General features: G+C 35.8%; 1 protein-coding gene across 12 annotated transcripts in view; it reads left to right on the top strand.

The window, feature by feature from the left end:
* Window positions 1–23,916, top strand: part of PDE10A (phosphodiesterase 10A) — a 656,074-nt gene that overhangs the window by 544,436 nt on the left and 87,722 nt on the right. For all 12 annotated transcript variants that reach the window (XM_074397164.1, XM_074397168.1, XM_074397166.1 and 9 more), the window contains 7 exons: window positions 3,026–3,166; window positions 4,952–5,107; window positions 7,362–7,412; window positions 8,592–8,650; window positions 10,215–10,266; window positions 21,175–21,317; window positions 23,672–23,764. In XM_074397164.1, the coding sequence (XP_074253265.1) occupies window positions 3,026–3,166; window positions 4,952–5,107; window positions 7,362–7,412; window positions 8,592–8,650; window positions 10,215–10,266; window positions 21,175–21,317; window positions 23,672–23,764 (695 nt within the window). The remainder of the gene's footprint in view (window positions 1–3,025; window positions 3,167–4,951; window positions 5,108–7,361; window positions 7,413–8,591; window positions 8,651–10,214; window positions 10,267–21,174; window positions 21,318–23,671; window positions 23,765–23,916) is intronic.

A 23,916-nucleotide genomic window follows, 5' to 3' on the forward strand; every position in this document is an offset into this window, starting at 1 on the left:
ATCTTGAACTCCTAGTCTCAAACCATCCTCCTGCCACAGCCTCCCAAAGCCCTGGGATTATAAGCATGAGTCACTGCACTCAGGCCAAAGTGTATAGCTTATAAAGTAAATCATGATTTTTTTGAAATACAACTAAGTCAGGACTTGCCTGGCCAAATCACAAAGTGGATTGTAAACTTTTCATAATAGTTAAAACAGTGTGGTACACAGTAAACCCAGTGATACGGAACTGGGAGTTCAGAAATAGACCCAAGTATATTTGAGGATGAAGGTGGCAGTTCAGTTAGTGGAAAAAGGATCATTAGTCAGTACATGACCTTCCACTTTTCAGTATCTGTGGGATAAAGGGAGCTTGAATCAACTTTTCTCTGTCCCTGAGTACGTGTAAAATTCAACTTCTGTATAGAGGTTCATTACTGACTTTTTATATTTGCGACAGGTAGCTACCTATCAATGCATTCAACTGCAAAAATCATTTAAAAAGTGCTTCTGCACAACATGTGATTCAAACCAGTGACTGATCCTCAATTAGAAATGAATGTTTTAGGGAGCATTTGCAGGTAAATTGTTTGGAGGCACACAAAACCAAAACAACAAAGTAGGGACCCCGAATACGAAGCAGAGAAAGTGTAGCCATGAAAACACGTCAGCAACAAGTGTGTGTTTTCAGCTTAGTCTTCATTTTCCCTTCTGCCGGAGTTTTGGGCCTTAATACCGCAATGTATTCAATGTTTCGTGAGCATTTATCGTCAGCTGTCATTGGAAACGTCTCTGTTTGATTAATATGAATAAAAATCATGAGATAATTAGGAAGACAAGTATAAAGTTTCCACAGTAGAGAATTATTCAGTTATTTTAACTACATGGGGAGGTTTTTCATATTCTAGCAAGTAGTTGAAAGACTTCTAAGCCTTTTATTTTCAGCAAGTTAATAGTAGAAGACCTCTCCATATACTCTTGGGCACAGTATTTGCTTACCTGTTTCTTGTGTATCATATGAAACCTACACAGAAGCAATACATGTTTTATAATATTAAATATATGATCATCTAATACTGTAGGAATGTGTAAGATAATCTATCATTATTGGATTATGAAACTACATGTAACTTGAACATGTGATTAAATTCAGCCTTAAAGGGCCTACGGCTAAGTCATTAAAAAAAAAAAGGTATGTGTTTTATATTTTCAAACAAACAAATGCAGACAAGCACTATGCCCCACTCCACACTCCGCCATAAAAAATACAGAGCTGCTGTTGGAAGCTTGCCCCAGAGTTCACCTTCTGTTTGCATCATGACATGTTCTTCTTTAAGAGTCATCTGAACCCCACTCAGTTCAGCATATGTTCATTTCCTGCAGTTCTGTCTTCCGTAGAGAAAAGGGACAGTTGCTTTCTTGTAGTTTGAGAAAATCACTGTCAATTCTAATTTTTCTTCATGCTAGATTTACCACATTGAAAATTTTTTTCTCGGATTTGTCTCTTCTTGTTCTTGAATTTCTTTTCTACTCTTTCTATCTTAATTAAGAAAGGGTGACAAGCTGAATTGAATTTGGACAATGATAGATACTAAATCTAATGACAGTCTTACTCTATGCCATGTGTATATTGGTGCCCAATATAATTATAGTAACTAGAAGGTAGTTTTCGTGGCCTTTTAAAAAAATAGCTAAGTTCAAACTGTCATTCATCATATATGTATTTTTTAATCCATAAGTGTATACTTTGTATTCAAACATATTAAGCTTATTTTTAAAAGAATTACTTAAAATATATTTTTCACATCCATTAAGTTGTGTTTAATAGCAAGTACAACTTAATTACAGCCTTATGTAGATATACCTGGAAATACAAGTATTTTGAACTTAGCTTCCAATCGTTTATAATTGTTATTTATTTAAAGCATGCAGGGTTAAAGCAAAGTTCTGCATTCTTCTTTCTTCCTCCTTGTTCATTAAACCAAGTTTATGCGTTTCATTAAGTCAAGTTTATGGGGTTCATTCTCTTTTGATTTTAAGATGTTTAAAGAAAGAGTTCTCTAATTTTACAAAGCTTAAATAATGTATCTGTCTCATCCTTAGAACTACCTTAGTAATAACAAGTATTATAGAAAGGTGCTTAGGTTAAGAGGGCTACCTGATACTTATTACTTCAAATTGTCTTCATTCTTTGTTATAATAATCCAACATAAGATAAAAATAATGTGAAGTCTGTGGGAAATTTACCCAAACCTTAATATTTTAAAATTTTGTAGATAGTCATAATACAATTATATCAAAATATTGGCCCCAATTTTTACATGATTTAAGTAGCAATTCTTATTTAGTAGAAAATAATTTAAAAATATGTTTGGATTTCATCAAAATAACTGCTTCTACTATTTTTAAAAAAAAATAGTTTCAGGACTTTACCATCTCACCAGTCATTTGAAAAGGAAAGATCACCCAGACTTGTCAAGATTTTTGCTCAGAGAAGAGCAAATTTTTCATCTAGAGTATTCTGAATCTGCAGTTTTATAAACTAGCCAGTTGAAGCAATGTGAGTGAGTCTTATAAAGAGAAGGTTCTAAGAAGGGAAGATTTCTAATGAAAATGAAAAATGTAACTGAATGACTTGACTTACAGGTACTGATTCTATCTTCAGGTAACACGCGTCAAGTCTGTAGGGAGGTTGAACCATTTGTTTGTGGTCTATAGAATCCTGATCTCAATGACAGGATGCATTTTTTTCTCATTTCACTATTTTCTATGTGTCAACATAGGAGGCTATTGGAAGAGTGTTTCTGTGCCTGTACATTCATTTCAGTTTTAAATTTGAGTGTGTATATTTTTTGAACTGGAAATGTGAGATAGTTTCACTTTACATAATCTGGTTTGATCATGGCAAAGCACCTTTCCTCATTTTATGACTCTTCTTTTAACTGGCTCACAGATTTACTATGACTATTGAGTAAGATTAGCATGTGTCTTTTTGTACCATGCACATGTACAGGAAAGTCTGTAAAACGTCTTTTGTTCTCCCTAGAGCCTGTGCATATTCACACCACCTGGGATAAAGGAAGGAAAACCCCGCCTCATCCCTGCTGGGCCCATCACCCAGGGCACCACCATTTCTGCTTATGTGGCCAAGTCCAGGAAAACACTGCTAGTGGAAGACATCCTTGGGGTAAATGGCTTTTTGACTCTGCAATATTTTTAACCTAAAGTATTTAATTAAGAAAGATGGCATATCATTTTGATGTTATAACTTAAATCGTTTCATTTTAAAAAGCATTAAAGCTGGTTAGAGATCAATACATTAATGTGTAAGTTAATGGTTTGTACTCAGAAAATTCCTTTTACCCACTAAGAACTAGATTTGAACAGTTCTTATTTCAATACATGGCAGTTCAGTTAAACACAAAAATTCTGTATATATTTATATTAATGTAAACTATATGATTGCTATTTTATGTTTCGTATTTTGCTAGGATGCATATGAATGAGTTAGCTATTGCTGTATTACAGGCTACCTCAGAATTTAGTAGTACCGTACCATAGCCACACGTTGACTCTTAGGAATCTAAGGACGGGGTCATTCTGCTGATCTGGACTGCTGGCTGTTGCGCTTGCCCAATGTCTGAGGTCAGCTAGCCACCAGTTAGGTGCTGACTGGCCTCTTGTGCCCTCTGCTTTCCATATGTCTCGCACCCAATTCCAGTAAGACTATGCTGGCATGTTTTTGTGATGGTAGCAGGAGTCCCAGAGAAGTCGTGGGAACATACAAGAGAGTTTTCAAGCCTCTGCTTCCATCAGATTTACTGCCGTCCCATTTGCCAAAGCAAATCACATGGACAGGCCAAGAATCCGTACTGATCACTAACAAAGGACATAGATACAGAGAAACAAGACAAAGCGGAGGCCTCAGTCCAGTCTTCCACAGTACACGTGGACGTTTTAATGAAATTTTACTACATGGAGTATAGATTTTAAAGGTAACAAGAGCAAACAAGTACATAGATGTAAAAAAATTGCTCTAAGTGCTAATAGGAGTCATGAAACTCGAGTTTTAATTTTGTTTTTTCCACCATTATATGTATGACCTTGAATAAATTGGGTAGCTAGAGGAAGGAAGGAATATGGAAGGAGAGAAGAAAAAGAAGGGAGGAAGGGAGAAAAGAAGAGAAGGAAGGGTCCATGCTATAGAAGTTCTCATTTGAAAATGTTCTATTGTATATGTAAGCTTTCTAAAGATCTGTAAATTACAAATACAGAGTTATACTGTGTCGTGAAGTTCTAATTAATGCTTGATAGCTTCCTACAGACAGTAGAAATTGAATAAATAGAATTGGTGCTTTTGATATTAATTCATTCAATTTCCCTGTACTTCCTTTGAGTAAATTTGCTAAGCTAGAAAATTATTAAAATCAGTGAACCAATTTCGTTTCTTATGATAAATAATTGATCATTATTAGTTGATTTGCATAGTTAATATGGATCTTCGAGATTCAATTAGAATGACTGTTATTAACACACACTTGTGTTATTCTAGGCTTAAAGATAGAAAAAGCTTACATATAATGTTCTTCACATAGTATTTACATTTGGAGTAATTTTCTCTATGGCATTGTACCTGTAAACACCCTAAGACTGTTCCATCACATAGAAGATGATGAATGAATGTCAGCATTTATGATTATTTTTATTATCATATGGAATTAACAGTCATTCATTCATTAAATTTATACTGCATGGGGATAAAGAAATATTAAAGCAGTGTTTGGGCATAAGTTCCATGAAAAAAGTAAGCATTTTCTTACATAAGATTTGTGGTGGCTATCATCATTTGGTTTTTCTTTGAAAAGCACTTCTTATTATTGATTACAAGTATCATGGCAATTTCTGATAGAAATAATTATAACTTAATGATTATTTCACTTAATTTATATCTTTTTCTCTTTTGGTTTTTCAGGATGAACGGTTTCCACGAGGTACTGGACTGGAATCAGGGACTCGCATCCAGTCTGTTCTTTGCTTACCGATTGTCACTGCAATTGGTGACTTGATTGGTATTCTCGAGCTGTATCGGCACTGGGGCAAAGAAGCCTTCTGTCTTAGTCACCAAGAGGTGAGGTCTTTAAATGCTGCTCGTTAGAATTTTTAGTCCTACCTAGCTCATTGAAGGTGCTTGTTAGTATTGCTAAGTAATACTAAACTGAAAATATATGAATGAATATTTAAAATCACAGTTTGCTTACAGTGTTTTGATACTAATAATGATGTTTTTAAAACCTGTTTCTGTTTAAAAAGGAAACTGGTTACATTAGAAATACAGTCCTTCTGTTAAGTAAGAATAAGAATTCAGGTTGGGTGCAGCAGCTCATGCCTGTAATCACAACACTTTGGGAGGCTGAGGTGGGCAGATCACGAGGTCAAGAGATCGACCATCCTGGCCAACATGGTGAAACCCCATCTCTACTAAAAATACAAAAATTAGCTGTGCATGGTGGCACATGCCTGTAGTCCCAGCTACTTGGGAGGCTGAGACCGGAGAATCGCTGGAACCCAAGGGGCAGAGGTTGCAGTGAGCTGCTATCATGCCAGTGCACTTCAGCGTGGGGAACAGCGTGAGGCTGTCTCAAAAAAGAAAAAGAAAATACACACACACACACACACACACACACACACACAACCACAAAACAAACAAAAAACAATCCATTATAACAGTAAAAGGTATGCCATACTCTTAGTCGTAGAAAGTAGTAGAATGACTTTGGAGAATTTTTACACCTTGGTTAAGTCTTCTTTAAAATGTCTTTTTCTTAGCTCACGTCCTGGAAAAAAGTTTCTAGTGTCAAATACATTTGGAAAACCTTGAGTTCCATTCACTATTCACTGAATTGGCTCATTAATACTAAAACCAAATATTAAAATATTTATGACATCCAATATGAACCAGTTCCCTTCAGTGACCTAATTCCTGTCCACTAGCCTGAATGACCATATCCCCTGCTATTCCAGCTGTCCCTCACTCCAGCCATACTGGGTCCCTGGGCAAGGCTGACCTACTCCAGCTGACCCTCACTCACTCCAGCCATCCTGGGTCCCTGGGCAAGGCTGACCTACTCCATCTGACCCTCACTCACTCCAGCCACGCTGGGTCCCTGGGCAAGGCTGACCTACTCCAGCTGACCCTCACTCACTCCAGCCACACTGGGTCCCTGGGCAAGGCTGACCTACTCCAGCTGACCCTCACTCACTCCAGCCATCCTGGGTCCCTGAGCAAGGCTGACCTACTCCAGCTGACCCTCACTCACTCCAGCCACGCTGGGTCTTGGGCAAGGCTGACCTACTCCAGCTGACCCTCGCTCACTAGCCATGCTGGGTCCTTGGGCAAGGCTGACCTACTCCAGCTGACCCTCACTCACCAGCCATGCTGGGTCCTTGGGCAAGGCTGACCTACTCCAGCTGACCCTCACTCACCAGCCATGCTGGGTCCTTGGGCAAGGCTGACCTACTCCAGCTGACCTTCACCCACCAGCCACGCTGGGTCTTGGGCAAGGCTGGCAGGCTACTACTCAGGCCTTTGCATTTTTCTTCTCTCCACTTATCCTCAACATGGCCACAGCCTTCGGGAATGTCCTCAGATGTTGCCTTCTCTACAAGGCCTTCCCTGAACACTTCATGTACTTTTGAATGGCTCCTATCCAGTATGTCTTTCTCTCTTCCTGCTGCTTTTTCTCTGTGGCACCTGTCACCATCTAATATATTATGGGCTACACTTATTTCCTTTCTTATCTTTCTCCCTGAAGTACAGAGAAAGCTACTCCATTTCTATTCTTTCCTACAGTATCTCCAGCACCTAGAATAGTGCCTGGTAAATAATAGGCACTCATGAATATTGGCTGGATGAGTGAATAATAAAAGTAGAATAGCTAGTAATTTTGAGCAACTCATTAGCTAGTGTTCATGTATGTATGTATGTGTGTACATATATCTATATGATTTTTACATTTTAGAAATATTTAATTATTTAAAGTCATTAGATTTCTTTTTGATAATATTTTTGTTAAGCTGAAAAATAATAATTATGTTTAAATCATTGGGCTATAGCTCTCTTAACAATCAGTTTGTTTTCCATTTTACCCAAAATTAAGATGAACAAGAGAACATTAAAGTCAATTAAATAGAAGGGGAAAATATAAAAGAAAAACCTTGTAAATAATGGTGGTTTGTGTTTGGAAAAATGTTCAAAACTCAGTGATCTCAGGAAAGTCTTCACATACACGTATGCCACAGTCCTTTGTTGAGATGACTAATAGAAACTTGTTATATGTGTATAATGTATTATTATTTATAGGTAGTGTTTCTAATTTTTTTAGGTTGCAACAGCAAATCTTGCCTGGGCTTCAGTAGCAATACATCAGGTGCAGGTGAGTCTTTGGAGTGTTTTTGCAGGGGCTTCCTAAGAGAGAAGAGTTTTTTAAAGTGTAGCATTGTGGTTTGCCATGTATGTACCTATGCAAAAGTCTTGCATGTTCTTCACATGTACCCCAAAACCTAAAACACAATAAAATATATATTAAGAAAAATAAAGTGTAGCATTGAAGACTGAAGTAGAGATTAAGTCACCTAAAGCCTTATTTTGGGATATTAGAATATTCCATTGTTTCTAGAAATTTTAAGTTAATCATTTATATCTGCTTACTCCACCTTATTTTGCAATTATATGTGTGTGTATTCAGATACACATATATCTCTATATAAAATACACACATACCCAACTTATGCAATAAATGGCATATGTCCTGCTATAGTATTTTCTACTGAAAACCTAGGAACAGTCTCCTACTGGAGTTGCATTGATATATTTATGATTCCATTTTCTGAATTAAATTTTCCTCTAAGTAGTCTATGAAACATTCTAACTTTAAGATATCTGGTTCTCTCGAAGGTATTATTTAAATATCACCAACTACTTAGAGTTTTACTGGTGGTTAGACTTCAAAGTTCAAGAACATAGTAGCAATATGGCATTGTTTTGTATTTTCTCCCTCTCTCTTATCAATTTTTGGTGGTGGTTTTATTTTTCTACTTCGGTTTCAGCAAATTGAGGTTGATAAGGGAGGAAGTGTATGCAAGGAAGAAAAATCAAGCTGTAGGATAAAGGAGTAGAAAAGACTCTTGAATTATCAAGTATAGGTGGAATATGTGCTCACCTACAATTTTTAAAAGGACAGTGTAAAGCAATTCTAAAGAGGGACTTGAGTAGACACCCTGGACCTGAATGCTGCTTCTGTCCCTTATTACATCTACAGCCTCAGTATGTTCGTAACAGCTTTATGACTCCAGTATGAAATATAAATTCCAAACCTGTAATGTTTTGTGGTGACTGAGACGATAAATATAAAGTACGTAGAACAAGCACATTTAAGAATTAGCACATTTAAGTGTTCAGTAAATGGTAATGGTTATTGGTATTATTATTACATTATAATACAAGTGATTGTGTCAAGCCTTCTTTCAATAAATAAAGTAAGTAGTGTTCTGGAAGTTTTATTTTTGAATAAGCAGAATCCTTTTATAATTGTAGCTTTTATTTTATGTGGTAGGTATGCAGAGGCCTTGCCAAACAGACTGAATTGAATGACTTTCTACTCGATGTATCAAAGTAAGTGTTCATTTCTGGTTATGTAGTAGTTGTTAGTGATCAGTGGTTTAAGTTAAGTGCAGCCTGTGGCAGAAATATACTACTGTCTATTGCAGCTGATAACTGAAGACCCATCTTTACAAGTAGTCTGGGAAGTATGGATAATCATATTACGGACTGTAGAGTTAGATTCCCATGGACGTTCACTCTAAAGTGAAGGGTTGCAGGAGTATATGTGATGATCTTAATTTTCAGTTTAATGTTTATTGTCTAAATAGACTCTCTTAGAACATGTTAAAGATACTAAATATTTCTATTTTTTGCAGGAGAATAATGGCTACGGTAGGAGAAAAAATGCTGTTGTTTTTTTTTTCCCCAAAAAATCCTATTTGGTTTGTCTAACAATGTCAGTAAATTAAACATTATTAATATTATTATTTAAAATTTCCCATATATAGTATCTCAGTTATCATTTCTGAGAAAATGTTCCATTTCCCTGGTTTGACCTAGAAAAACTCTTCGGCTGGCAGTGGAAGCACTTATATAATAGACATTTATTAAATCACCTATTTTTTTTTTTGTTTTATTTATCACAGGGGACATATTCTATATATTTGACCCATATAATTAATCATTGAAATCTAAAATATACCCCAGGATGTGGTGACGTTAGGGTCATGTCCTACAAGCTTACTAAAGGAGTAATGTACTTTGTCCCTCTGTGGCCTCTCCAGCAGTAACTGTGGCATGTTATGTCTCATATCACTCTATATGCACTTAATTGACTCGCCAGTAATTATTGTTGATCCTCATTAATTAGTTTGAACTTACTAGTTTATGTCACATGTATTTTTTGAAATAATACAATTAAAGAAGTATGGGACTGCAAAAGCTCCCCTTGGTTACCTCAGCCAACTAGGTAAAGCGTTGTCTAGACGTAGAGTCTAACTTAAGAGTTCTTCTTTACATTTTCTGTATATTACATGCATATTGATTTATCTTTCTTCAGGTTTACATTTTAGTATATGTACTATTTGTCTCTGGAACATTTACTTGCTGTTCATAATAATGAATGTGTATTCATATAAAGTCACTAGATCCATAACATTACTTGTAATCTGACATTTCTGCTCAAGTGATTTATGTTACTTTCTTCGTACACTTAAACAAAATATTAACTTTCTCCAGTTTTTCAGTGATAATTTATATTTAACTATTGAGATTTAGCACATTTAAATATTTTTATTTTAGATCAGAGTTATTAATGAAAATATTAAATATGGTGGATGCAATTTTATTTCTGCATACTTTTTAAATGCAATAAACTTTCTCTCTACACTGATACCTATCAGTAAAATAAATACTGATTGCATTCTCTGGAATTAGAATTCTCATGCTAAGGTCAATGACAAAGTTTTATTTGTCTCTTTAAAATATTATTACCATACTGATTTTAAAAATATTTTTCATATATCTTTATGTTTTTTATTTGAATGTAGATCAAACCAGGAAATGTATTTATAAGTTTAATATGTACTGTGATCTAATAAAATTACTTACAGGATTTATGTTTCTTTTTTTTCAGAACATATTTTGATAACATAGTTGCAATAGATTCTCTACTTGAACACATAATGGTAGGTTGTTTTTGTTCTGAATATGATTTTATTTAACCCTTAGGCCCATGGTGCTAATATGTGACAGAACATTTAAACTTACTCCTCCATAGGCACTTTTAAGTATTATGCAAATGTGGTGCTTAGGAGTTCACCTTGATCTCTTTGTCACTTCTGTTCATTTTGGGGGAGTAAGTTTGAACAATATTTTAAAAAACCTCCAAACTTTTCTTTATTAGTGGAGAGCTATTCTTAGAAAAGACATTGGTTTCTTTTTATGTTCTTCAAAACACCTCTTATATATGGGGTATGTTAGGAATTCTCAACTGATTTTTTTTACTGATCGTCAAGTTCATTCTACTTAGTTCTAGTCCTAATTATTATTCTCTCCTAGATGTTCTCAGGCATTTGTGAGCCAAACGGTGTATGACGTCGAGTTACAGGCATTATTTCCCTATGCTACTCTCCTAGGTCTCTAGTGAGACTTCATTCAGGAATGACTTCTAGTTGTCAAAATGTGTGGGTGTATGTCATGGATGCCCAGGCTTTCTTGGTACTATTTGTGCTCTGTTATGTGCTTTAATAAATGTTATTTCTTCTCTTCATTTTTCTGGTCCATCTCAAAATATAGTACTCTTCTGCCATAATGAATACTCTCATCCAGAGATTTTTATGATGCATACTGACAGATTTTTTTATTTGACATAATAAAAGACAAGTATGAAATGTGCTTTGTGCAGTGTCTTGTAGAGACAGAAAGTTGACTAAGGGTGATTAGAGAATAGCACAAGTTATTAACTTCAGCACACTCGTTATATGATAAATGATTTCTATGGTTTTATCTAGATAAAAATAGAATAATTTTACATAAAAATAACTTTTCTCTTGTTATGAAACAACTGAAGGAATTTGTAAAGCAATGAATAGCTTTAGGAAAAATATGAAGTTATAATGTAGACTGACACAGCTTATACTAGGGGTACAAGAAGCAATTATTGATCGTTCCTTGTATTACTAATATTTTTAAAAACAGCTTTATTGAAATTTAACTTGCATACTATACAGTTCATACATTTAAAGTGTTCAGTGGTTTTTAGTATATTCATGGATATGTGCAACTATCATCAGTCAATCTTAGAACACTTTCATTACTTCATAAAGTAACTTGATACCCTTTTAGCTGTCACCTCCTCAGCTTATCACTTCCTTATTCCTCTACTTCCCCTTGCCTCACCAGCCCTAAGCAATCATTGTCTGCTTGCTTTCTCCATGGGTTTACCAATTCTGGGCATTTTTTACAAAAAGAATCACACAATACATGGCCTTTTGTGCCTTGCTTCTTTTACCTAGCATAATATTTTCAAAGTTCATACATATTGTGCATATGTCAGTTTCTCATTTCTTTTTATGACCAAATAATATTCCATTTTATGGCTATATATGCCAAATTAAAAAAATTAATTTATCAGTTGGTAGACATTTGGGTTGTTTGCACATTTTAGCCCTTTTAAATAGTGCTTCTGTGAACGTTCCTCTACAAGTTTTTGTTTGAATGCCTGTTTTCCATTATTCAGGGTATATTCTTAGGAGTGGAATTGCTAGGTAATGTAGTAGTTCTATGTTTAACTTTTTAAGGAGCTGCCAAACTTTCCATGACAGTTGCACCACTTTTCATTCTCAACAGCTGTGCACAAGAGTTCTGATTCCTCCACATATTCACCAACACTTATTACTATCTGACTTTTTCATTATAGTGGGTATAAACTGATAGCTTAATGTGGTTTTGATTAGTATTTCTCTAGTGACTAATGATGCTGAGCATCTTTTCATGTGCTTAATGGCCATATGTATATTGTCTTAGGAGAGATATCTATTCAGAGCCATTGACCATGTTTTAGTGGAATTCTTTGTATTTTTGTTATTGACTTGTTAAGAGTTGTTCATATATTCTAGATATAACTTTGTCTCATAATTGCTTTGCTAATATTTTCACCCATTTTGATAGGTTGTCATTTCACTTTCTTGATAGTATTTTTTGAGGCGCAGAAGATTTTAATTTTGATGAAATCCAATTTAGCTATTTTTTTTCTTTTGCTCTTTATGCTTTTTGTTTTATATCTGAGCCAAATCAGAGATCATAAGAATTTACTTAGATACTTTTGTCTAAGAGTTTTATGGTTTTTAACTCTTATGTTTAGTTTTTTTTTTTGTTAATCTGTTTTGAGTTAGTTTTTATATATGCTGTTTGGCAAAGGTCCAATTTCATTCCTTTTCATGTAACTATCAATTTTTTTCCCAGCACATCAGTTGAATATAAAATATGGTTCTATATCTGAGTTCTCAGTGCTATTCTGTTGCTCTGTATGTCTTTGGTAATGCCAGTACACTTTCTCGATTACTGTGGTTTTATAGTAAGTTTTGAAATTAGGAAGTGTGAGTTCTCCAACTTTTCAAGATTCTTTTAGCTCTTCTGGGTACCTAAAAAATACGTTTAAATTTTAGAAGTAGCAGGTCAGTTTCTACAAAGAAATCAGGTGGGATGCTTATAGGAATTATGTTGAATCTGTAGAGCAATTTGAAATTATTGCCATCTTAACAACTGGAAGACAATTAAGTCTTCTAATACATGAACATTTTTCCATTTATCTAGATCTTAATTTTTTTCAACAATGTTTTATGATTTTTGAGAATAAGTATTGCTTTCATTTTGGCCACTTTATTACTAAGTATTTTTTTAATGCTATTATAAATGGAATTAGTTTTCCTAATTTTAATTTTTGATTTTATACTGCAAATATGTAGAAACAACATTGGTTTTTATACATTGATTATGTATCCTGCAAGCTTGACAAACTCATATATTAGTTCCAATAGTTTCTTAGTGGATTACACATATGCATATATATAGATATATTTACACACATGCATATACACACACACACATATACACACAGATACACACACACACACACACACACACACACATATATATGATCATGTCTTCTATAATCAGAGATAGTTTTACTCCCTACTTTCCAATCCAGATGTGTTTTATTTCTTTTTCTGGCATGATTGCCCTGGCTAGAACCTACAGCACAATACTGAAAAGAAGTCTAAGTGTGGACATTCTTATCTTGTTCCTGATATCAAGGGAGAAACATTTAGTCTTTTGCCATTAAGTATAATGTTATTTGTGTGTTTTTCATAGATGGCCTTTATCAGGTTGAGGAAGTTCCCTTTTGTTCCTAGTTTTTTTAAGTGTTTTTATCATGCAAATGTGTTACATTTTGTCACATAATTTTTGTGCATCAGTGTAGATGATCATACAGTGTTTATTTTTAATTCTATTGATATTGTCTATTACATCAATTGAATGTTGGATGTTAAACTAACCTTGCATTCCTGTGATGAATTTCTGTTCATTATGGTGTATAATTTATATTGGAATTGCCTTAAATTTATGGAAAACTTGAATTGATATCTTCAGCATATGGCATCTTCCTATCCAAAGACAGTTTCTTATTTTCAGTTTTTTAAAAATAACTCTCCATTCAAAAATGGGCAAAAGATATGAACAGATGCTTTTCAAAAGAAGACGTTTATGAGGCCAACAAACATATGAAAAAATGCTCATCATCACTGGTCATTAGAAAAATGCAAATCAAAACCACATCGAGATACCATCTCATGCCAGTTAGAATGGTGATCATTAAAAAATCTGGAGACAACAGATGCTGAAGAGGATGTGGAGAAATAGGAACACTTTTACACTGTTAGTGGGAGTGTAAATTAGTTCAACTATTGTGGAAGGCAGTGTGATGATTCCTTAAGGATCTAGAAATAGAAATTCCATTTGACCCAGCAATTCCATTACTGGGTATATACCCAAAGGATTATAAACCATTCTATTATATAGACACATGCACACGTATATTCTTTGCTGCACTGTTTACAATAGCAGAGACCTGGAACCAACCCAAATGCCCATTAATGATAGACTAGACAAAGAAAATGTGGCACATGGAATACTATGCAGACATAAAAAAGGATGAGTTCATGTCCTTTGTAAGGACATGGAAGAATCTGGAAACATTCTCAGCAAACTGACACAAGAGCAGAAAACCAAACCCAGCATATGCTCACTCATAAGTGGGTGTTGGACAATGAGAACACATGGACACAGGGAGAGGAGCATCACACACAGGGGTGTGTTGAGAGGTGGGGAGCTAGGGGAGGGACAGCGGGGGGTGAGGAGATTGGAGGGGAGGTTGGAGAGGCATGATGTTGTGAGAAATGCCTGATGTAGGTGATAAGGGAATAGAGACAGCAAACGACCATGGCATGCGTATAACTGTGTAACAATCCTGCACGATCTGCATATGTATGCCAGAATGTAAAGTATAATTTAAAAAGAATCTCTCTCTTGACTAAATGTATTGAGCTTGGGTCCCCCACAGTCAACTTATTGTTCTAGTTTATAGTGTTTAGTTTTCAAGATAAACAGTGATTTATAATTCACAATAGTAGTGGTTCTATTGGTTCTTTTTTTTCAGTTTTTATAATACTTATTTCTTTGTTTGTTAATGTATTAGCTAGAACCTAACAAACACTGTTGAATGGAAGCAACAGATACCAAAAAGAGGATATATTTATTTTTCTTGATGTATATACTGCTCACATTTCATTGTTATATATATGTGTTGTGAGTCCACAGATATAATTTATCGATTTTAAAACACTTCCTTCTATTCCTAATTTTCTGTGAGTTTGCATCTGATTTGGTGTTGGATATTATCACATTTTTGTAAGCTATTTAAAAATGATTAGAGTAGACAATTATATTGTTACTCAGTGTTGAATGACTCTTACATTTTTGGTATAAAGGCTAATTAATAGTAATGTTTTCTTTATTCCTGGATTGGTCGTTAATATTTATTTCCAAGTTTGCATCTATTTTCATATATCAGATTGCTCAGTGGTTCTTTTTGTCTGTCCTTGGGTAGTATTGATATTGGATTATGCTATACTTAGAAAATTAAGAATCGTTCCATGCTTTTCTATACACTGAAGTGGTTTAAATAATATATGTATTATTTGTTCCCTTAGTGTTTGATATAAATAAGACACATTAGTGTCTTACTAGGAGTAGAACTGTGATTCTCTTTTCAGTTTCTTCCATGACATTGGATCCTTCAAGTTTTCATTCACCCTTTTCTGCTGTAATGTTTCTTGGGAATCTGTTATATTCCTGTAGTATGTAGTAGCTGGAGTTATCAAATGATGAGCAAAACCCTTCACAGTCTCTGTCCTCATTGAGCTTGTAGTCTGTTGGGAGACAGGCATGAGCCAAATGTCAACATAAATGTGAAACTGCAATCAGAGTCAGGCCTATGAAGGAGCAGAACAGTGCTCTGGAAGCTCATGATGGGATCTGATGTAGCTGGGGAGGCCGTGGCAAGCGTTCCAGTACCATGACCTTGGTCTGGTGGATGTGTGGAAGTTACACAGGCAAAGAGGGAAGAGGGTGTACTTTAGGGGATGGGGGCCAGTGTGCTCCTGTGTGAAAAGGCCCTGAAAGGGCCAAGTCACTCAGAGTTGGGAGGGAGTTTTGAATTAAGGCTTATAAACTAGGTGCAGCATCACATTTGTGTTTTGAAAAGATAACCCTAGATTAGAGGAAACAAGTGGGGAACAAGGCTAGACTTTTTTGAAGAACTTTTTCATAATACAGAAGATTTATTATTTCCAGACAAGCAAATCTGGGTAATTCTTAAATTCCCAGGTGATCAGTTTATCTAGGTCACTCTTCTCAATGGGGCAGTGCTGACATTTGGGCAGAGCAGTCTCCCTGGCACAGTGCTATCCTGAGCACTGCAGACATGCAGCACTTGTGAGAACTCATAACCAACAAACATACCTGCACTTACTTCCAGATGCCCCGGGGCCAGGTGGCTCGGTTTATGGTTGGAAATCAATGAGTTAGACTTTCAGATCAATTTTTATAAATTTGTAGGTACTTTACATTTCTTTTCATATCTGAAAACATCAACTACTTAACTCAAATTAGTTTGAGATAATAAAAGGGAGGATTTACTGGCTCAGACCGCTGAAAAGCCAACGAATGTTCAGGCTTATATAATTAGTCGCCATGGGGGCTCAAATCATCTTTTCAGGAATGTATCTTTCTCTGTTTCTCAGTTCGGCTTACTTTGTGAAGTCCTTATTCTCAGGCTGTTTCCTTTTACATGATGACAGCAATAGCCCTGACAGCTGTCATATTGTGTTTAGAATGAAGTTTCATATCAATCAATAATCAGGATTTATATCATATCACCCACTTAACCAACAAGATAATAAATGAAGCACAGCTGTTTCCTTATGATTTTTTTTTACTTTTCTTACCTACTACCCTTACATAGTTTTAGATATATAAATATTTTTTATATATTTCATGTTTTTAAGTTAATTTTTATTTATTTATTTATTTTAAAGACCGGGTTTCACCATGTTGGTCAGGCTGGTCTTGAACTCCCGACCTCAGGTGATCTGCCCACCTTGGCCTCCAAAGTGCTTGGATTACAGGTGTGAGCCACCATGCCCGGCCTTTTAAAATTAATTTTTATAGTCTATAATTTCTTAGATTTCATTTACTAACAAGTGTTATAGTTTCACTGTAGTTCTAATGATTTCTTTGCTCCTCAGTTTTTATTGGACCCCGTGTCTTCCCATGTGTTCTTGAATTTATTTATCTATTTCTTTATTTTTGCTTGAGCCCATTTCCCTTTCTGAAATAGTTCAAAGATAGTACATTTCTGAGTACTTTACACTTCTGAAATATCTTTATTTCACCTTTCCGCTAGTTTGACTTGGTAAAGAAATTTAGGCTTAAAATAAGTTTTCCTTAGAAATTTGAAGACATATTTTAACTGAATGTTAAATCTATTGTTGCTATAAGGAATATTGATTATAAATTGTTCTATTATAAAGACATGTGCTCACGTATGTTCATTGTGGCACTGTTTGCAGTAGCAAAGACTTGGAACCAACCCAAATGCCCATCAATGATATATTATGGATAAAGAAAATGTGGCACCTCTACACCATGAAATACTTTGCAGCCATAAAAATGTATGAGTTCATGTCCTTTGCAGGGACATGGATGAAGCTGGAAACCATCATTCTCAGCAAATGGACACAAGAACAGAAAACCAAATACGGCTTGTTCTCACTCATAGGCAGAGTTGAATGAGAACACATGGACACAGGGAGGAGAATGTCACATACTGAGGCTGTTAGGGAGTTGGGGAGCTGGCGAAGGGATAGCAGGGGGTAGGAGGATTGGGGAGGGATAGCATTAGGAGAAATACCTACTGTAGATGACAGGGGGGATGCAGCAAACCACCATGGCATGTGTGTAACTGTGTAACAATCCTGCACAATCTGCACATGTACACCAGAACTTAAAGTATAAAAAATATATATATTATTCCACTTATAGGTAAACCTATGTGTATGCCTGTGTGTGTGTGTGAGTGTGTAGGGGAGTTGGGATGGCTTTTAGATTGACTTTCTGATGCTTGGAGTTTATAAATAATTCTAAAATATATCTGGATATTTTTAACTCCTTTTCAGCATCTGAGTGTCATTTCAAAGTTAAAGCTTAATATCTGGGGAGAGTGAAAAGGTAAACATATGATTGGAAATGCTCATCCTAAAACAAAAGCCTATTTTTCTTTTTTTTAGACAGGGTCTGGCTCTGTCATCCTAGCTGGAGTGCAGTGGCACAATCTCCACTCATTGCAACCTCTGCCTCCCTGGCTGAAGCCATCCTCCCACCTCAGCCTTACAAAAAGTGGCTGGGACTACAGGTGCATGCCACTATACACAGCTAATTTTCGTGTTTTTAGTAGAGATGGGATTTCGCCATGTTGCCCAGGCTGATCTCACACTCCTGAGCTCAAGCAATCCAAAGGCCTTGGCCTCCCAAAGCGCTGGGATTACAGTGTGAGCCCCTGCGCCCAGCCACAGAAGCCTTCTTATTGTCTATAATTGTTTCTCAGTTGATTTTCTTGTTTTTTCTACATATGAAATGACATTATCCTCAAACAAACTTTGATCTCTTCAAATATGTACACTTCACATATCTTTTTCTTGCCTATTGGCATGCTAATGATGCTGATAAAATACCTTTGCCTTGTTCTTAACTTTAATATCTTAATGCAGTGGTTCTGTTATTTTACTATTTGGTATAATCCGGACTGTTGTTTTGAGAAAAACATTATTGTTTTCTCTATATTCTTTTATCCCATTTTATTAAACTTTTTATCATGAATGATTGCTGAGTAGCATCACATGCTTTCTGTTTTATTTGTTTTGTTTTTGAGACGGGCTCTTGCTCTGTCATCCAGGCTGAAGTATAGTGGTGCAGTTATGGCTCACTGCAGCCTCTGCCTTGGGGGCTCAAGAAATCATCCCACCTCAACCTTCTGAATAGCTGCAACTTAGATGCATGCCATCATGCCCAAATAATTTTTGTATTTTTTTTTTTTTATAGAGACGGGGTCTCACCATGTTGCCCAGGCTGGTCTCAAACTCCTGGGCTCAAGAGATCTGCCAACCTCAGTCTCTCAAAGTGCTGGGATTACAGGCTTGAGCCACCACATGCTCATCACATGCTTTTATTGACAGCCATGAAGATAATCTTGCAGACTTTTCTCCATCTTATTGCTCTTATGAATTATGATAATAGGCTTTATAGAACTGGGCAGTTCAGAATAAAGTCTGTTTTTCATATCGTCATATTTGTTTGCTTATTGCTAAATTTGATTTGGTAAGATTTTTATTTGTAACTTCTGTTTCTAAAGTAAATCTGTGATTTTCTTTTTTATAGTTTCTTTGTTAGTATTCAGTGTCAGTGACACAGCATACATTGTAAAAACAACTGGAAACAATTGTTCTTTTCTGATTTAGGTCAGTACAAATTGTATGGGAATTTGCTGAAGATTTTTAAAGAACTCATATTTGAAGCCATTTGAGGCTGGTCCCTTTTTTGGGAATATTTTTGGTTAGTTTTTGAATTATCTTTATGATTCTTGTTTGATTTATATTTTTGAACTCCTTCTGAGCTTATTTTCTGAAACACTGTCCATTTGATCCAGATTTTAAACAAATATTAACACATTTATGCCAAAGTATTTATTAAGCAACTGACATTACCCCAAACACTACAGATACAAATTTCACTGAGTATAATTTAATCTTGAATAATGAAGGATAATTCTTGTTACTTAGTAATTTAAGATCTCATGGGTTTGTGAAACAGATGAATGATTCTTCTCTATTTGCCAACGACTTAGCCCCATCACCCTCGGCCTGCCTGTGTGTCATTCGTTCTTCCTCTAATATTTATTGAGAGTTTAGCGTTATGGGGATCTTACATGTTCTAAGCCAGGGATTGGCAAACTGTTTCTGTAAAGGGCCACATAGTAAATTGTTGTGCTTCGTGGGCCATACGCTCTTGCAGCTACTCAGCTTTGCTGTGTAGCAGCCATAAAAAGTACAGAAATCAATGAACATGGCTATTTCCCAATAAAAATGTCATTTACATTAACAGGCAGGGGGCTGGGTTTGGACCACAAAATTTCACTGGCCCTAACTCACCCTTGTTCTGGGCGTTTGGAATACTGCAGGAAAAGAGAAGCAGTTTCTGCTGTTGATGTAGCTCACAGGCTAAAGGAGGTGGGAAGTAATCTGGAAGTCCTGATGCTTGAACTAGGTAGTATACCCAGTCCCGGTGGAGTGGGCACAGCCAGTATTTGTTGGGTGTATGAATACAGTTCTATAGCAGCAGTGAGCACAGCATGTTATAGTAGGATGAAGACAGGTACCTTTGTGATGGCTGTTTTACTCTAAGGACAAATTTTTTTTCTCCAAGGAATAACTTCATGGCTATGACCTGGATAGTTGAAGTTACCAGAATTCTCAATATAGGTAAATACTGTATTCATGACACAGCTGTAGCCCCAACCCACTCAGGACAGTAGGGTATGTTGGGCATTGAAGAAATATTTGTTGAAGGAAATGGAAGAACAGATGAGTGATGAAATGAATACATGGTTTTCCATTTACAAATGGAAAAGATATTTGTTGTAAAAGCATAGGCCATGGGAACAGCTAGTATTAGATCAAATACAAAATCTACAATTTACTATTCATGTGATAATAGGGCAAGTTAAGTTACTTCTCAGTGCCTCAATTTTCCTAATTTGTAAAATGGGGCTAAAAATTTTCCTGAGTTAATATTGTTATTGTGAGGAACAAGCAAATCTATTCATATAAATTTTTCAAATGTGTCTGACACATAGTAAACAATAATCAGTACAGATTTTTATTGCACAGTACATCAAATAAAATTCAGCTAATGCAAATGTGAAAACCATATATCTCCTTAGAGGTTACATTCCATAGTTTTTACAACTGATAGAGACACCAACTAATCAGAATGAATGGTGATCATAATGCTGACAGAGGCTCAGATCCAGGCACCGGGGAGGTCTGAGAGGCTCTGGAAGAGGAGTTAGGATGGCAGAAGAGCACTTGGGAAGTTTGGCCAGCAGCTGCTTAACAACTGAAATGGAAGCGTCCGTTGGTAACAGAATACACAGCTGATATGCGTCCCTCCGGCACAGCAGTGTGGATGCATATCCGCTGTGTATTCTCTCGGTATCTGCTAGTGTTAACACGTAACGGTGACTTTTATATCATACATATGTTGTATTTATATACTTGTATGTTTATTTACATATAATGCTAATGCCATCCAGTGGGACTATAGGACAGCTGAAATTAATATTTATTTTATGATGAAGTTTACCTGTAAGTTCTTTGAATTTCTCACTGGCTTACTCTTATTTTGTCATTTGTCTTTAGATATATGCAAAAAACCTGGTGAATGCCGATCGTTGTGCACTTTTCCAGGTAGACCATAAGAACAAGGAGTTATATTCAGACCTTTTTGATATTGGAGAGGAAAAGGAAGGAAAACCTGTCTTCAAGAAGACCAAAGAGATAAGGTACAGCTAGAAGTAGAATGTCCTATCCTCTTATGATAGATGTGCAGGTGTTCTGTTACCCATTTTTCTGTGCCTATTCACAGGTATGCTGACAATACTTGTCATACTGTGATATCATTCCCACCAGGACCCGCCTCCTGAAGGTAGTACTTCTGGGAATGACATTGCAGTCAGTGCCAGCGAAACAGCGCCTAGGAAGCTTTAGCGTCACTCCTGGAAATGCCGTCTTCCGGAGGCGGTCCTTTTGGAAATCATGTTGGAAAAACTTTCTAGTGCTCCCAGGTAGGTAAAGGTACACTCCACCTGGAATCTGCAGGTTTTCCCATGTCCAAGAGAAAAGGTGTGCTTATCCAATTTGGCCCCTACCTCTTCCTAGCCTATGGCCTGTCTGACAGTCCAGTCAGTAGTGGAAATTGATCTGGTATATTTGATGACTTAAATACACTCTGTAACTGACCAGTTGTTTTAATCAATCACGCAGCACACTTGTGTTGCATCTTGAAACTAAAGTCTTTGTTTTTTTAAGTGGCAACCATTGTCACTTAAATGAACAGAATGGAGTTTATTTTGCTGATGGAGGCATGGGGGCTCGCTTATATCACACCTGGAAACCTACAAAAGGAGCACTCTGATAAAACGTTTAAGAATCAAGCTTAACATTCAAAAGTTGAGAAAATCATTTTAGACGTTTGCATTTCTTTTGCTTTATGTGTCTTGTTTAACCGCTTTTCTGTATAACACCATAAAGTTCTCGGGTAATGACAACATTTTAGTAAAACACTGTGTCTTCTTAATTAAGGATTGCTATATATTTGGGCAGTCTATCATAAAAGGAAACTAATGTCAAGGAAACTCAGCGTGTGCCCCACCGTGGGGTCCCACCACTCTCTGCCTCTCAGCACTTCCTGTTTACTCTGATTTATGGGCACTGTATTGCTAATTGGGATTTAAAATTTTTTTGTCTATTTGTTATTGGGTTTTTTGTGGTTGTTGTTGCTAGATCTCAGTATAGCAGTCTGGATATAGTCATTTTAGATAAGCCATTTCTCTTGCTGAAGATTTGAATGTTCCCTAACACTGCTGGTATTGATTTAATTTTGAAAATAACGACTTAAAGCCTGTATTTACAAGCATAAGGAAAACACAAGACAGTGTGATTTACTGTAACTCTCAGATGGCTAGTTAATGGCAGCCATTTACATAAGGATTGCTTCTTAATTATGGTCTTTCACTGACCATAGTTAGCAAACAACAGAGAGCATGAACCAAAGTTATAGTTCAGACTACTCTCAGACCAGCGCAAAGGAGCATAAATCAGGAAATGGATTCTGCTATTCTTTGCTCCTGGCAATCTGATTCATTATGTTTATGTTGTTCAAAGCACAAGAAAACCAGGAAAAAAGGCAACCATGAGTTTTATGCAGTTGTTGGTTCACTCTTTGGTGTTTTAAGTAGATTTTCTTTTGTATGAATTATATTTCGAGTTTTTCTGATAGTCCTCAGAGGTGAAGCTTTATTTCATTAATGACTATTTCCCATAATGTTGATAATGTAATATGGAAATTATTTTTGAACTATGAAAAATGTAGATATTGTGACTTATAGACATCTTAAGGAAATTTTGAAATGAGTGCATGTGTAATGATAGTATAGTAATGAGAAAAATATAAGTATGCAATTATTTTTACAAAGGAAAATTACTGATGTTAGATATAAAAATAGATAATGCTTGTATTTTGATTGTTTTAAATTTTAACAAATTAGGTAAAAATGCTAGAAGTTTTACATTGTATTATTTCTGTATAGTACTTGCATTGCAAACAGCATTAAATTCAGTTCTGTATAATATCTCAAGCTCAGGCATAACCTGTGAGTTTGGTTACATATATGTGAAAGAAAGCACAGTGGTAGAGACCAGCATTCTAGTTTTCATTGTGCCGCTGGTATCTGGTGAATGTTGGCAAATTACTGAAGCCATGTAGGCCTTCGTTCACACTTCATTGAGAATCCACTAAAAAAAAAAAAAAAAAAACATGTTTAAGTATCTTGTAAATTATAAGGTACTTTGCAAACAGAAAGGATTATTATTGGTCAGAGCAGGAGGACACTAGTTGATTGTTTGATCTCAGTTTGTGAATTAATATTTTAAGGTTGTTGGGTGATTACTGTGTAATGCTTTTCTGCTTTATGTTTACATATTTTATAAGGTGATTTAGAATATGTAAATGTAGAATTAATACATACATTTAAGTAAAACAATGCTTTTAATTAAATATAGATAACAATGGAATATTTTAAATTATTCTACAGCATTCGTATTTTAATTAGCGTGTCCTTCTGTTTTACATATGCAGATTTTCAATAGAGAAAGGAATTGCTGGCCAAGTAGCAAGAACGGGGGAAGTCCTGAACATTCCAGATGCCTATGCAGACCCACGCTTTAACAGGTAAGGAATAGCTGATGCCCCCGCTGGTTTCTTCTGTAATGTCCCACTCAGCTGCAACCTCTTCCCTGGAGCCTGAGTTCTCCATGTCCCAATTCAGTTCTTTCCTCCTAAGTTTTCTTCTTTGAACCAATTCTGCTATCACTAGTCAATAT

Source organism: Saimiri boliviensis, chromosome 4 (assembly GCF_048565385.1).
Source record: "Saimiri boliviensis isolate mSaiBol1 chromosome 4, mSaiBol1.pri, whole genome shotgun sequence".
Classification (NCBI taxonomy): Eukaryota; Metazoa; Chordata; class Mammalia; order Primates; family Cebidae; genus Saimiri; species Saimiri boliviensis.